This window comes from Haliotis rubra, unplaced genomic scaffold, assembly GCF_003918875.1.
Source record: "Haliotis rubra isolate DU_JTF1 unplaced genomic scaffold, ASM391887v1 Scf37, whole genome shotgun sequence".
In the NCBI taxonomy this organism is placed as follows: domain Eukaryota; kingdom Metazoa; phylum Mollusca; class Gastropoda; order Lepetellida; family Haliotidae; genus Haliotis; species Haliotis rubra.
The window spans coordinates 1,647,299-1,663,199 of record NW_025767046.1 but is presented as its reverse complement, the minus strand read 5'-3'; the positions used below and the strand labels follow the sequence as shown (position 1 = coordinate 1,663,199).

Below are 15,901 nucleotides of genomic sequence, written 5' to 3'. Positions count from 1 at the left end.
CAGCTGGGTGGACTGGGACACATAGTCACAGTACTTTGCACACTGATGCACCCACAATTAGGTGTTTGCACGTATTCATGTGGCCACCATCTGGTCATATACCAATGGATTCTTGTGTTCTTTTAAGTGCACAGGGTTGTGTACTGTACACTAGGGATTGTGACAACACTGAAAGAGTCGGCACACAAAGTTGACTCCAAGGTTTTTTACACCCGGTCACAGGTGGGCTCGATCCCGGCACCTCATGCTCGCTGGATCACTAGCCTGGTGCCTTAGCCAGCTCGCCCACCATGCCCCCCATCATGCATGCACACGCACGCACGCACGCACGCACGCACGCACACACACACACACACCATAATGAATTTCTTTTACGAAAAAACAACGAAAAATGAGTTGAATTAGAATGGGGATAACTATACTCTGTTTGGCAAATTGGGGACGTATACCGGTGGTTATATAGCCTCAAAGTTAATGTTATATTGGCTCCGCTTATGCATCATAATTATGACAATTCCATGACTGTTTTGGCTTATCATCACCAATATATTTCGGCTTGGCCACATCAGTGTGTCATTGTTTTGAACTTGTCTTCATCCATGTATCAATGTTTTGGGCTTGTCATTGTACTATTGTTACTGGCTTGACATCATAATTGTACGATTGCTTTTGGCTTGTCTTCTTCAATTTTATATTGTTTTGGACTTGTCATCATGATTGTGCCATTGCTACTGATTTGTCGTCATCACTGCTTATTATTTGTGGCTTGATATTACTGGGCTACTGCTAATGGCTTGTAATCATTGAATCAATGTTACATGCTCGCCATCATCACTGCATCATTGTTATTGGGAAGAATAGTATTGATATTAGACTAATCAGTATTAAAAGCAAACTGAGTTCAAATCTTACCTCCAGTCTCTCACTGTGGGTGCTGTTGAGATGGCGCTTATGTGCCAGATTCAAGAACGGTCGACTCACAACCCAGTATCCCACTACCGTGGCTATGTCTGGTAACACAGAAGAACAACATCAGACATTTAGTCAAATAAAGACAAAATAAACTCCACAAGACCCTCAAAATGATTCAAATGATATCCCAAATTCATGAACAACAACTATTATCATTTTCAATTCGTTCCGCAATACTCGATGTTACATGACCATAGTAACTGCAAATTGTTTCCAGTCAAGATCATAATCAACAACTACTACTGTTCAGAAAGACCCAGTTTAGGCAAAAATGAGAAAAACAGTTAGTCATCAGAAGTCCTGAAATATTTCTTTAGGCCATGTAAGCATGTTAGCTTTTGGGTGAGTAAGTATGGTTTTACGCCGCTTTTAGTAATATTTCAGCAATATCACGACAGGGGACTACAGAAATGGGTTTCACACATTGTGCCCGTGTGGTGAGTTGAACCCGGGTCTTCGGCGTGACGAGCAGACTGCTTTAACCTAAAGGCTACCCCACCGCCCCTCTAGCTTTGGAAACCCATCTCAGTACTGAAAAGTAAACCCTAAACTGGTGACCACATGTTGTGGACATACTGGGAGTTGTGTCAGCCACGACAGATTGTCAACAACCACACTAGCCAAATGTCCTACATTTACAAATGAAGATTTCTAAAATATTACCCAATATCAGGCGTTTCAAAGAACTGACCAAATTTCTCATGTTCAACTTATAATTGATCACTTCAAGGAAGCTAAACAAGGAACAAACTTACATTTTGCAACGACACTGTCAACAAAACCCATTTGTAGTCGGAAGAAAATGAAGTAGCGCAAATGGGATATCTGAAATTACAAAAACAGTTTAGTTTTATTGAATATGATACTGTGTCCTATGCATTAGTATCAGGTTCTCGTAGCATGATCAAAATCCAAGAAATGTTCAGTAGAGAATGCCAACATAATATCACATTGTCAGGCTATTGCCAGTCTTGCATTGTCTCAATGAATTAAGTAAAGTAGTTGGGTTCTATTGGGAGTGTTACTGTAAGGCCTAAACAAATTGTTGTGGTTCCGATTACCCAACTCACCCTTGAATTCTGGTGCCAACCCTATTTTTTTAAAGAAGAATGAATAAAATAAGCTTTCAGATACCATTGTTTTTCCCCAGCACCAACAGATATCTGTCATTCTGATAGAGAAATTCGATATGATGGCCGCAAGCTTGATTGAATAAACAATTACACATTGACATACGTGTTATTAGTTTGTACTTTAGTTCTAAAAAAATCTGTAAAAAAAAAAATCTGACCTACCTACCCTAAATGTTTTAGAGGTGTAATCTGAACCACAACCCTTTTTTTATTTGGCCTAATTCCATTTTATGTGACACAGTCAACCTCAACATGATCTGAATGGTGTGAGCACCATTATTTGTATTGTATTTACTTTCTGAGTTAATATCAAAGGTATCTCAGTCAATGAGTGAGTGAGTTTAGTTTTACGCTGCTTCTACTCCATCAATGAAGATCTGAGGTAACATCGGCCTTCAGCAACCGAGGCTTTTCTTAAGAGGTATCTAATGGGATCGGGTGGTCAGGCTCACTGACTTGATGGATACATGTCATCATATCCAAACAGCATAGATTGATGCTCATGGTGTCAATCACTGGAGTATCAGGTCTGGACTCGACTATTTACAGACCGTCATGATACAGCTGGAATACTGCTGAGTATGGCGCTAAATATACCACACTTCTAGCATCAGTCAACATCACATATCATGTGCATCAGTTCTACACACCAATTTCTGGAACGTTGCAAGAATGATGAACCTTTCCCTCTGGTTTCCTTGATAGAATGCTATTTCTTCACTGGAATGAAAAATAAACACAAAAGTTTAACAAGAAGACAAAGTCATCAATATCCCCCACAATGGCAAAATACTCTTCATAAATATGTCTTACGAGTTACTATGTCAAATGTTTTGGAGTGTATATAACTAAGTGGAAGGAGAGTACTGAAAGGTTACAAAATTCTACTACAGAAAGGAGCACTAGCCAAAATTGTTGTCATGGAAACGCAATTATTTTCAAAAACGCAATCCAAAACTTCCAAAAGGCACCAGTTCACCACTAGACCTACCTATGTATGAAATTAGGTGATGAAACAGTGAACAGTTAAGCTCCGGAAAAGAGCACTACCACCAATTTCAATTTTTAGTCAAAGTGAAACTTGTTGCCATGGAAATGCAAAAAAATATTTTATTCAGAAATCCAAAACTACCAAAAGACACCAGTACCCCACCAGACCTATCGATGTGCCACATCTGGTGAAGAAATAGTGAACGGTTTTGAAGTTCTGCTCCAGAAAAGAGTACTACCACCAATTTCAGTCTAAGTCAAACTTCTTGCCATGGAAACACAAAAATATTTTATTCAGAAATCCAAAACTACCAAAAGGCACCAGTTCACCACCAGATCTATCTATGTGCCAAGTTTGGTGAAGAAATAGTGAACGGTTTTAGAGTTCTGCCCAGGAAAAGACAAATGTGCACGGACACACGGACGGAGTGCATTTTAATACCCCCGCAAAACGTGTTGCGGGGGATAACAATATCATATACCGTAATCTTCTTGGAAGGTATGCATCAACTGAAAATTTAAGTCAACCAGACACTGGTACTATAATTTTACTTGAGAGATCACTCTGAAAGAGAACATACAATACAAGGGAAGCAACTCCATAGCGGTTTCATGAATATGTATCGAAATATTGCACTTTCTAAATAAAGGAAGTTGTTATCCATAAAAGGTGTCAATATTGTACTTTCAAACTTCTAAAAAGCCACTCAGAGTAGCCTGAACAAGAAAAGCCTTTAAAAACATTGGCAACATTGGAGGCACTTGAGTAAATTAAGAAATTTAATGAGAAGGACATGCGCTGATTTGGGGGTGAAGATGTTTTGAAGAGCATCACGATGACCATAGATCCGTCTATTAGAGACCTGCTTCTATTAGCAATCGGTTCTCGCAATGCAAATACGGTACTCTCATCTCCAATATATGACATTTCATCTCAAAAGTCTTTGTCTTTCTAACCATGTCTGGAAATGAAGTACTAGTGACAGAGGAAACATGGTCCTATATATTGCTTCTACTTTATGGCGGATGGTAACGAGTCATCAAAAGATATTTCCCCGGTCCCTGCTTATTTGCAAAAGTCATGTTAATCGTACCCCTTCAAAGAAATTCACCCATCTCAGCACTCGCAGTACTGTTACTGAACACGCCTCTCGAAAGGATTCTAGGAAACCAGTTGGACCTTTCGCTAAATTCCAGGAACTGCTAATGGGTGCTACTAAAATGGAATGGAATTTCTGATTTTGCAGTTGGAAAATATGCACTGAACTAGTACAAGTGTGCTCTGTTATGTGTAAATTTGTTTTGAATTGTATCAGCTTATTAACATTTTTGATCAGTAAAAACACAGAATGTGTTTAAATTAGAGATTTATACAAAAACTTGATTTCCACATTAACTATGAAGTAAAGTGGGACAATTATTTAGATTACCCACACAGTCATGTGGCTCCAAATTTGCTACAGCTATGTTTATTGGTCATTTAGAATTCCAAAAATACAAAGAGACTAAGTATCATTGGCCTAAATTTAATTTTGAATAATCCGAGAGTTTATTGTGGGGAGAAATTTCACCTGAGAGACAAATTCAGCCTGATTAAAAGGTTAGAGGCACAAATGCAACAACACAATGGTCAAAATAGATATCCACTCAAATTCCACCATAATTCATTGCATTACACAAGCAGCAATATTACTAGTACTTGTTTGTAACTCTATGTTGTGTGCATCATTAACACAATCATAATGTTTGTAGCAAAGAGCTCCATTCTTCATCTGAATGCAAGAATATACATATTCTGGCACAAAGAAATACATAACCATCTTGTCATTTGTTGAATTACATCCAGTGAGCACAGTGTAAGGTATAAGAAAGATGGAGCTGGTGTCATTACTTGAGTAGAACATGTCCAAGGTAGGGTAATGGGTGAAGGGAATGGGAAGAGGTCCAGGGAATGAGTCCAGGGTATTGGACAGGTCCAAGGTATGGACATGTGTAAAAGGTATGGAAATGTGTAAAGCTAGTAGTATATCAACATATTCACCTGTTCGTGATGAGTCTTGAATTGACATATCTATATTCCCCTTCCAACTTTTGTTCTTGGACTGTGAGACGTCCAATAGGTCTCCGCAACCTGGGAAATAAAGCAAATATGAAACAATGACTACATTTCAACATTTAATACCAGTAATTCTGAAGGATATGTGCAATAATGTAATTTTCTGATTAAAATTGATATTTTATACTTATCCTGACTCATGCTCTTTTGCTTGTCTTCTTCTTCTTGCGAACATAGTGGAACACTTGTATCTCCCCAATTGAAGCTCCCTTCAATGTAAAATCACTAATTAGTACTCACCAAGAGTTGCCTCCCTCTTCCAAATGCGCGGGAAAGGAGGCGCCACCTCTTCCCTCATGCTTCACTCTCTCCTGATATATCGAGCCCAACACTTGAATTTACTGGGAAATCCAAAGTGTTATGTGGGGGAGGATGGGAGGAAAGCTTACCTCATGAGTCAGGATAAGTATAAAATATCAATTTTAATCAGAAAATTACACATTTTTCCTTATCCTGACTCATGCTCTTTTGCTTGTAGAATCCTACGGAAACGGAGGTGGGAAAACAGAATACTTTGGATTTAAATAATTAGTGATTTCTGTATAAGTAATAACCCCCTACGGGAACTTCCTAATGGCACTGTAATTAAGCTAATTCCTGCTGCTATAAAACATAAGTTCTACCAACTGCCATAGATGGGGGTACTACAATATATAGATACTATGATAATAGTAATAATGGTATAAAGCGACTCCAAAGTGGAGAAGCGACCCAAGGTACATATAACATCAGTACTGGGCTTAAGACTACTATAGACTTAAGATATGTATATAATAGCACAAAACTCAGTAGAGTTATAAGCTAGATAAAACTGGTATGATATATACATAATAATAATCTCGTGAGACTAATCATCGTCTACGAGGGACTGTCAACTGCTGTGCAAGGACCATGGGACCGAAATGGTGAATACCTGAGACGTCCTCGGTGGTGATATCTCTCAGATAGTGGTTAGCAAACACCATGTCGGATTTCCAAAAGCAGCCCTCCATAATGGTATTCAACGAGCAATTTCCGTGTAGAGCGAGTGTGGAAGCCAGTGCTCTGATTTCATGGGGATTAGATGCTCTTGGAGGGTCGAGTCCTGCAGCCTTATAGGCACGAAGTATGACAGTTCTGATCCATATTGATATGGTGGTACGAGAGACCTCGGTCTGAGTCGCTGTCGATAGGGGGATGAATAACCGCTTGAGTTGTCGTCGCCTCGTTTTGGATCGTTGTAGATAGATTTTGAGTGCTCTGACTGGACATAGAGATAGGTCAAGCGTATCTTGAGGTCCGAGAATTGAGGAGAGTGCAGGAACATGGAATAATCTGTCTGGTTGACCTGGCAATTGATTCTTGGCGATAAAATCCCATCGTAGTCCCATGTTTTGATTGTCGTCAAAACGTATTCTCTCATAATCTAGTGCGTGAATTTCTGACATCCTGGCTGCCGTTGCTAGGGATAACAGGAACAAAGTTTTCTGTGACAGAAATTCAAAGGTTGTTGATTCCAGTGGTTCATAGGCCTCACTTGTGAGGTGTTGGAGCACTATATTTAGATCCCATGCTGGAGCGTGAAATCTCTGTTTCTGATCCTCCAATCGGAATGCACGTAGTAAGGCCAGTAACTCTGGCATCTTGGTTAGCTTGACAACCGTTCTCATAGTTATCACAGAACTTAGAGCTGCGAGATAAGTTGACAATGTCGAGCCTTTTAAATGTTTATTTTGTCGTAGGTAACACAGATAGTCAGCCACTTGTGGATGTGTAGCATTTCTCGCTGTAAATCCCTTTTTCAGCAGTGTATGTTTCAAAACTGTGCCACTTGTCGTCATACAAGTTGCGTGTAGAATTGCGTAAGGCAAGCGTGACTGCTTTCACCGCTCTGGCTGAATAACCTCTTTTGTTTAGACACACTTTAATACAGTCCATACGGGAAGTTGGAATGCTTCTGGGTTTCCGTGGCGCCTGTTTGGTGTGAGGATGTATGAGTAGATTCGAGCGCTTTGGTAGCTCTAGTGTTGGTTGTCCGATTTCTTGAATTAGAATGGGAAACCACGTTCTCGCTCGCCAGTAGGGCGCGACCAAAATCAGTTGGAGGCTCTGTGTTTGACTGATTTTCTGTAACACCTGTGGAATTAGCGCTGGCGGCGGAAACGTGTACGCGTTGAGGCCTTCCCAGGATATGCTTAGTGCGTCAGTTGCCCACGCCTGTGGATCCAGGACTGGTGATACGAATGTTGTTAGCTGATTGTTGAAGCGAGTGGCGAATAGGTCTACTAGCGGAGCTCCTATTTCCTTGATAATCTGTGCAAAGATTTCTGTATGGAGCATCCATTCTGTCGGTGACGGTAGATGTGGCCGAGAGAGTGCGTCTGCTAGTACATTCTTGGCTCCCGGAATGTGGCATGCTCTGACATGTATGTTGAGATCGCCGATTAGATCGAACAGTTGAAAGCATAGAGTCAATAGGTTCAATGATCTCGTTGAGCCTTGTTTGTTTACATAAAACGCCACTGTTGAGTTGTCGGTGTGAATCATCAGATGCGCATTCTGTAGAATAGTGCTCCAATGTAGTAGGGCGTTGATTACTGCTTTCATTTCTAGCATGTTTATGTGCAGCTTGCTCTCTTGCTGGTTCCATAACCCTGATGCCATCCGGTTGGCGAGATGAGCTCCCCAACTTTGGAGCGACAGCGTCCTACATAGAGATGGGTTTTGAATTCGGCTCTGTTAAAAGATGCCTTCGCAGACATTCGACCTCCTGGTCCACCATAGTAGATGAGGTCTGATGTGCTTCGGTAGACTGAATGGTTGTAGGTCGTCGAGATGAGCGTTGATGAGGACCTGTAACGGACGTAACTGTAGTCTGCCTCTGACTGTCATGTCTTGGGCTGACGTGAGGAGACCCAACAGACTCTGCCATTGTCGTTAGTGGTAGAGGAGAGAGTAAGGCTTGTGGGATGGTCTGTTGGATCTTGAGCCATCGGTCCTCCGGTACGACGATACGGTTCTGTGTCGTGATAAATCGAATGCCTAGAAATTGCAGATCTTGCGTAGGTTCTAGGTCCGACTTGAGTAGATTTACTAACCATCCTAGCTGTGTTAGTAGCTTGATGATGTAGTTTAACTGTAGTTTGAGACGCTGTGGATCTTGATCTACTTGAATCCCGTCGTCGAGGTAGAACGCACTCCGTAGCGTAGCCCTAGACGATGTAGGTAAGTGACGATGGGTTTCGTTACTCTTGTGAATAACCAGGGGCCGATGATATTCCAAATGGGAGTACTCTCCATTGATAATGCAGCCCGTCTAGTGTAAACCGTAGGTATTTCCTGGATTCGGGATGTATGGGGATATGTAGATACGCGCATCCTGCAGGTCTATACTGGCCATGTAGTCCATGGGACGAATTAGGTGCCGAAGTTGAGGTAGATGTATCATGCGAAACGTTGGCGGTTTGCGTAGATAATCTCTGTTGAACGTGCTCATGTTGTAGATGAGTCTGAACTTTTCCCTGGAGTTTTTCTTGGGCACTAGGAAAACTGGGGAGTAGAAGCCTGGTTCGATGTTTACTTGATCCAGTACTTCTATGGCCTGCTTGGTTAGTAGTGATGCAACAGCTTCTCTTAACTTTAGTAGTTGTTGCGCCTGAAAGTCGAACTTGTGAGGGTTGACTGTAAGCGGAGGCGTGGCCTGTAGTTGGATTCGATATCCGTGATGTAGGTGATCCGTTAAGAACTGCTGGTCCTTCTCCTGCATAAGGAGGGCCGAGTAAATCATTCTGTCATCTTCTGATGTAGAATCACGAAATCTGGTGATGAGAGTTTCATTAACCGTTCTTGATCTGTTAAGGCCGAAGAACATTCTCCTTGTCATGGTTTCGATCTGCACCAGCTTGCGGTCGTCTATCTTGTAGGTCTTATTCTTAGCATCGTTGATTACTTTGAAGTTATCGTCGATATCTTGTGCCTTGAAAAATGGGTCCATATTGTGGGTTGAGAACTTTTTGGCGTTGAACTGTGGTAAGTGCGGGCCCTGGGCTTTAGTGGCTTTATGGAAGGCTGTGTCCAGATTCTGAGAGACTGTTGCTATCGGGTTCGATCGGAGGTAGGGTGATGGTGTCTGCATCGTCCTCCCTCATGAGATAAGTGTGGGCCGGGTTACCGTTCTTGGAAGGTGAAGCTAGGTCCAGGTTGTTAACCATCCAGTAGCGTATTTCTGCGTCGGAGAATATGATGCCTCCATCATCTTCTGTAACGGGATCGCAAATAAGAGGTTGATCCGATGGTGACTGAGGTGGAGACCTGTATACTTCTACAGCTGTGCAGGGTGACGTCAACGGAGACCTGTCTGGGGACTTCCGTGAAGACTTGTGAGGCTGAACGGTGTGATGACCTGCGTGGAGATCGACGTGGTGAATGACGAGGTGAACGACAAGGTGATCGACGTGGAGATCGGCGAGGAGATCGTCGTGGAGAACGGCCTGGTGAACTGCGTCGATATGGTGACCTTCGCGGAGATCTATGTGGTGAACGTTGATAGCTTCGCGAAGCTCTTGTGGAATCCCTCGATGACCTTGTAGACGAAGATGACTTGGAGCCTGTAAATGGAGCCCTTCGCTAAGACCTTCGCGAAGCTTCATCTGAGTCCGGTCCTGGGGAGTGACGACTTGACCTTCGCGAAGGTTGTGGGTCCAGGTCAGAGTCCGGGGATGAGAGGATCTTCCTTCGTGCACCTCCTGGATGATCATCGGAGTCCGAGGCAGGTGACAATCTAGCTGTCCTTCGCGAAGGCTGTACATCTTGGTCCTTCGCTGAGGTTGGCTGTGACGACCTTCGTGAAGGTGGCTTCCCCATCGATGACTTGATAGCGGCCGCTTTGATGGAGGGTCCCTCTGGGGTGTCGTCTACGTAGGAGCCTTCGCTAAGGCTCGGCCTCTGGGCTGGTTGTCTCTCCAGGCCGTAGCGGTCTTCCATCATCTTCATAATGTGTAGGACCAGGTCGTCTGGGACGGTCTGCGAAGATGTAGATGGTGCCCTCTCTGCGTTGGTAGCGATGGGACCCTCAGGAATATCGTCAGACATCAGCGTTGGTATATCAGACTGCGTGTTGATCTGCGCTGACGTCACTGTAGCCGACACCGGTCGTTTCTTGTGGCCTACATCGGGTATGATGATCGGCTGATCATCATACAGGCCCAGTTCTGCGGCGGGAACAATCTCGGCTGAGAATGTCCTAGTAGACTTCGCTGGTTTCCCCTGGGAGGTAGACGCTGCCCTGGGGGTACGGAGTCTGTGTTGTGACGAAGTGGAAGCCCTCTTAGTCTTCGGCTGCGACAACGGGATGTCTGGGGATGCAGGACGCTTCTTGGAGCTAGCGGACTGCGTCCCAAGCCTCTCCTCCGAGGGTAACTCTAGCGGAACACCAGACGGGAGGGGGTCGTCCGACAGCAGTTGACTGGCTAGGGGTTCCGAAGTATTGGCCATGGCTAGGCTCTGTTTACGTGACCTATCTGCTGCGTCTCAAGACGCAAAGATAATATTTGTTAAATGCAGAGTTAGACAAATTTTTACAGTAACTGCAACGTGAAGAAAATGCACATAGTGCAGTACAGCTAGCATATTAAAATGCATATGCTTGATGCGGATCGGCAGCAGAAAAACGTAGTCTACAAACAGTACAGATTTTCATCAACGCAATACTGCTGAACAATCACGGCGTCCCGTGAATAAACAGCAGAAATACGAATAAATATCAATACATAATTGTTGAAAGATACTAGCTAAACCTCTATAGATGACTACCAGAGGTAACTAACTAAGAATAATCAAAGGATATAGTGTGTAGGGAGACACAGGCGCTCTCACATCCTGCTCACTGGGCGAAGAAGGAGAGAGTGAAGCATGAGGGAAGAGGTGGCGCCTCCTTTCACGCGCATTTGGAAGAGGGAGGCAACTCTTGGTGAGTACTAATTAGTGATTTTACATTGAAGGGAGCTTCAATTAGGGAGATACAAGTGTTCCACTATGTTCGCAAGAAGAAGAAGACAAGCAAAAGAGCATGAGTCAGGATAAGGAAAAATAATACATTCTGGAAACAACAAAATAGAGTATAGATAGAGTATAAGTGTATCTACCAAAATAACATTTCTTCCTCATATTTCTGCAGATTGATATTCAATCATCTTTTATCAATAACTCAGGGCTCCAACTTGGCTCTCCAAATGACTACCGACAGAACAATTGTCTCTTATGACCAAAAACATTCCCCATCTTTGAGAGGGTCATTTGAAACCTTGTGAGTCAGTGACCTTTCCCAAGGTGCACATTAGCTATTTAAAAAATCTTCAATTAGTGAGAAACATTCTTAAAGTGGCTTTTAATTAACTCTCACACCAAGAAGCCCTGAGTTTGAATATGATCAACGCCTCAAATCTGAGCTTGATTGTCCTCCAGTGGAGACGATGATACTGCTCCAATATATCCCCTACAAACATAAACAGGATCAAGATCTGCACAAATTCCATCTTTGGGCTAAGTTAACACACATTATTCAACTAGAATGAATAAGCAGTAATGCGTCATGAACCAAACAGCTCATACCGTGTAAGAATCAAGCCAGATAATGCCAGATAGCCCAGCATGTATGCAGGACCCTGAAACATACATTCAATACATAACATAAACATCACACAAGTTCAAAAGAATATTTATTGTTCTCTGAAATGATCAAGATGATTCCAAGCTTTTATTTTTGTTCTGTGACTTTACTGACTAGTTCGACTCCTAACAGTTTTTTTCATGTAAGCTCAGGTAATAAATGTCCATTTAACTTGAATTATCTAAGAACCATTTTCAGTCTAGTACACACCAACACTTGTGGCTAACACTACTTCTATCAATATTGGATATTATAAATATACTCCTGTGTGGGATGTAAGTGCAAATTACAATGAATAATTTCTAAAAGTTGTCTTAAAACCTACAATACATTTTAGAATTTTGGAGCGACACAATTTGAAATAATGGAGACCACATTATAAGTTGTTCACTGGTCACAAGGGGGCACACAGGTTGATGCTTAGGGAACATACACAAACATAGAGGGTACATCATAGAGGGTACATCAACCCATGGGACCCGAGGGACCAGTAAACAACCTCAATGTTAATTTTGAACTGTTTGAAGCACAGGTATTGGATCATAATAAGGAGTACCAGAGTTAGGCAACAGCCCAAATACTACTAACACAAAGTACCAAAATGAATTCCCAAAATTCCGACATTTCCAGTGGGTAACATAGAAAAATACTCGCTTGTGAGCGGTGTACATTGATTGGCTCAGCCAATCAGAAAAGACAGTTATGTATGAGGTAAGATAAATGCCTATATACATGGTATAGATGATGAAGCTGTAACTTGCCTGAGGTCCAATGGCTCCAGTCAACTTGAAGGTGTAGAGAACCACATCTAGGACAGGCTGCACAGAAACAGATCGTCGGATGTAGTATTCAGTCAAGACATAGCTAAATAACATATAAAATAACATGGAGTTTCACGCTTTTGAGACTTTAATATATTATTAGTTACTTTACAATATATTTAGTATGAAATTCAACATGCATGAATGAGAGTGTGTGAATGAGTGAGGGAATGAGTGAGTATAGTTTATTGCCGTTGTTAGCACTATTCTAGTCTGTCTCACAGTTCCTGAACCACATTATTTTTGCCGAACGCTCCCTGCAGTGCTAAAGCCCTAAATGAAACAAGTTTAGATTCACTCCGGTTCTGAATCTCCCAACTAACTGGGGATCCTTTTAAATTTAAATTATTTATATTCTGGGACTAATGGTTAGTCTGGCATTATTCCAGCAATGACACCCAAAATGGACTTCACATATTTTACCCATGTGGGAATCAAACCCAGGTCTTTGGTGTGAAGAGCAAATGCATCAACCATGAGGCTCCCCGTCGCCCAACAGTGTCAACATACAACACATTTCAACTTCCAAATTAGATTACTACCAATTGTTGAACATAAAAAACTTATTTGGAAGGACATTGATTTTAGTGTAACACTGTAAGTTGATATTGGTCTGATACTATGCTCCATAACAGTCTAAGACCTTTGTCACAGAAATGTCAACCAGTGTGTGGACTGTGGACTCAGAATGACATGACATGAGAAAGTATAAATAACAAAACAAAAATTTGTTTCGACACAATAGATGCTGTTGCAGTCAATATCCAACAATCAGTTAGGAGAAGATAACTCTATGATGTATTTGACTGCTCGCCAGTAGCAGGAACAAAATGTCTCATACCTAGGATGGGATTCAAACCACAGACGCTCTGATCCGAAGTCTGCTGCCCTGTCCACATCACCAAAGAGGTTAACCCCATTAATAATCTGATCAACTGTGGGATGTCTCCAAGTCCTACTACATATCCTACGCATCTACCAGGGGTTTAACAGTCGATAAAACTATTTATTACCCATTTGGTGAAACATAACCAGTGTCATATATATCATATGTGTACATGCACGCATAACACTTATGCCTAGCAGCCATTGTTTCTGTATTTCGTCGGCTGTGACGTCATTAAACATTTGAACGTAACATCAATGAAGAGGGATGTCACATTTGCTTACCGTGTTTTACTGCACAACTGTACATGAAAAAAATGGATAATAAAGAAATTATTACACTCGAGCAAGTGTGACTTAAACTAAACTCATGCAAATTTATGCATTGCAAAATACCAAATTCCACACTTGTTTCGTACAAATCGTATGACACACTTGCTCGTGTAAAAATCTCTATATATGTATCACGGTTATCTATTGCTTAGGCATTAAAACAACAGCCTCCTATAATCTCCCGATTGTCTACCTTGCTGAGGTTGGAGTACAGCTCAGCCACTGAGTCACAGAATTTCTCTACATCCTGTGTCAGAAGTTGATCAGCATTGGAAATCCTGTTGTCAAGGTTGCTCATCTTGTAGAAAGTAAACCCTCTGGAAATGAAGGAGTTGTTGAAATGGTTGAGGACAAAAAACCTTGAATTATCTTATCTAACTAAATATTTAATTGAAGCAATGTCTGAAACTATTCCTTGCTTGAATGGACACACAAAACTTAATTAGGAAACATTAATAACTTCACAGCAGAAAATTTCCCATTCTAAGGGTAAGACATTTACCATACTCCGTAACATTTTCTCAAATAATTTGTAGAATTTAAGACTCGGCATTGTGGTAGAATTTGTCATCAATTTGATTATGCAGAGAAATCTATGCTTCAGGAGGACATTGTGGCTACACACATCCAGTTGTCATCTTAGAACAACATTGGCTAGTAATCTGAGGTTGTGTCAGCTGGGTGAGCCAAAACCATTTGAGATACAGGTATTTCGAAACTATGCAACTGTAGTCAGATTTGTTATGATCACAATCATGACAATAGTTTTCTTGTTTTTGAAATACAACTGCAACTGCCAAATTTGTCGGCCACTATAACTACTAGAGGTAACTCACTTGAGGTAACTGTCATAAAGATGATGAGTCAATCTGGAGCGGAACCGAACCTTCAGTTCATTAAGCCCGTACTGAAATAACACAGAAAACAATCACAAGGAATTTGTGAGACTGACATTTAGTACTGTCAAATACATTCATGATATCTAAAACGACAGTGTTGGATTTCTATCATCCAAGAATATCCAAAATAAAGTAGTCTTCTTAAATATATTGCAACATATATAATATATATTGATAATAGTATTATTTCACTGATATGATGGAGGCCTGTCATAAAGAACCAGTGAGTCTTTTCTCAAAATGTTCGTAGAGCTATGAATTCTTAACTGCTTACGCCAAAAGATAAGAATTCTTAGGAAAATGCTTACAACCTGTTCTTGAAACGTTCTTATTGTGTTCGTAACCCCAGCATTACTAGTCAAGTTTTAGTAACTTTTTGTAAGTTACGAAAGGAACTCTTTTGTCTCAAAGGGAGATTTAGTAGGGGTGTTCCCCCCTGACGTCACAAGCACAATCGACACCACCATTTTTAATTTGTGAATCTCAAGGTTTTTTTTCTTAAATTTAAGAATTCGTAAGGCTAAGAACATTTTGAGAATAGGATAATAGAAGTTCACAAGCGCTAAGCAGGGTTTTAAGAAGTTGTTAGGCCTACGAACATTTCAGGAATAGGGGGCCAGTGGTAATATACTGTATTAGATTATTGCACAATGTCTAAGACACCTAGCCTGACAATTGAATCCTTTACCTCTTACAACAAACATAGGTTATCAGGGAAACTATTCTGGAATCCCAGAATTGCCAGGGAAACAAATGAATGGTACAAAGATTAAGAACACACAAACGCAGCAATTTGTTAAATTGTTAAACATTTTAAGAAAATATTACAAACAAGTGTTTGCCACTAATATGGCAATGTCTCCCGCCGCTAAAGAAGAATGACATATTTATAACAAATTTCCTACTTTTTGTTTTTGGTCACACACAAGAAATGACTGGTGTCTGCATAATCACCCAATGTAGGCTGTCAACATCATTGGAGACATTGGGTGCAACAGTTCATGAGCATTCACATAAGTTTGAAAAGTGGTCAAATTGTTGTGGTGACCTTGAAGATAAGGTTATGGTCACCCAAATGAAATGGTGTCTGCGTAATCCCCTAATGT

The 15,901-nt window shown here is 41.3% G+C and overlaps 1 protein-coding gene across 1 annotated transcript in view; it reads right to left on the bottom strand.

The window, feature by feature from the left end:
- LOC124285907 (ATP-binding cassette sub-family D member 3-like) overlaps positions 1-15,901 on the bottom strand; it is a 65,401-nt gene that overhangs the window by 35,901 nt on the left and 13,599 nt on the right. Inside the window, exons 8-15 of the mRNA XM_046722189.1 lie at positions 14,733-14,803; positions 14,090-14,213; positions 12,619-12,675; positions 11,800-11,852; positions 5,137-5,226; positions 2,756-2,825; positions 1,728-1,797; positions 913-1,010 (exon numbers count right to left, since the gene is read on the bottom strand). Of these exons, the coding sequence (XP_046578145.1) occupies positions 913-1,010; positions 1,728-1,797; positions 2,756-2,825; positions 5,137-5,226; positions 11,800-11,852; positions 12,619-12,675; positions 14,090-14,213; positions 14,733-14,803 (633 nt within the window). The remainder of the gene's footprint in view (positions 1-912; positions 1,011-1,727; positions 1,798-2,755; positions 2,826-5,136; positions 5,227-11,799; positions 11,853-12,618; positions 12,676-14,089; positions 14,214-14,732; positions 14,804-15,901) is intronic.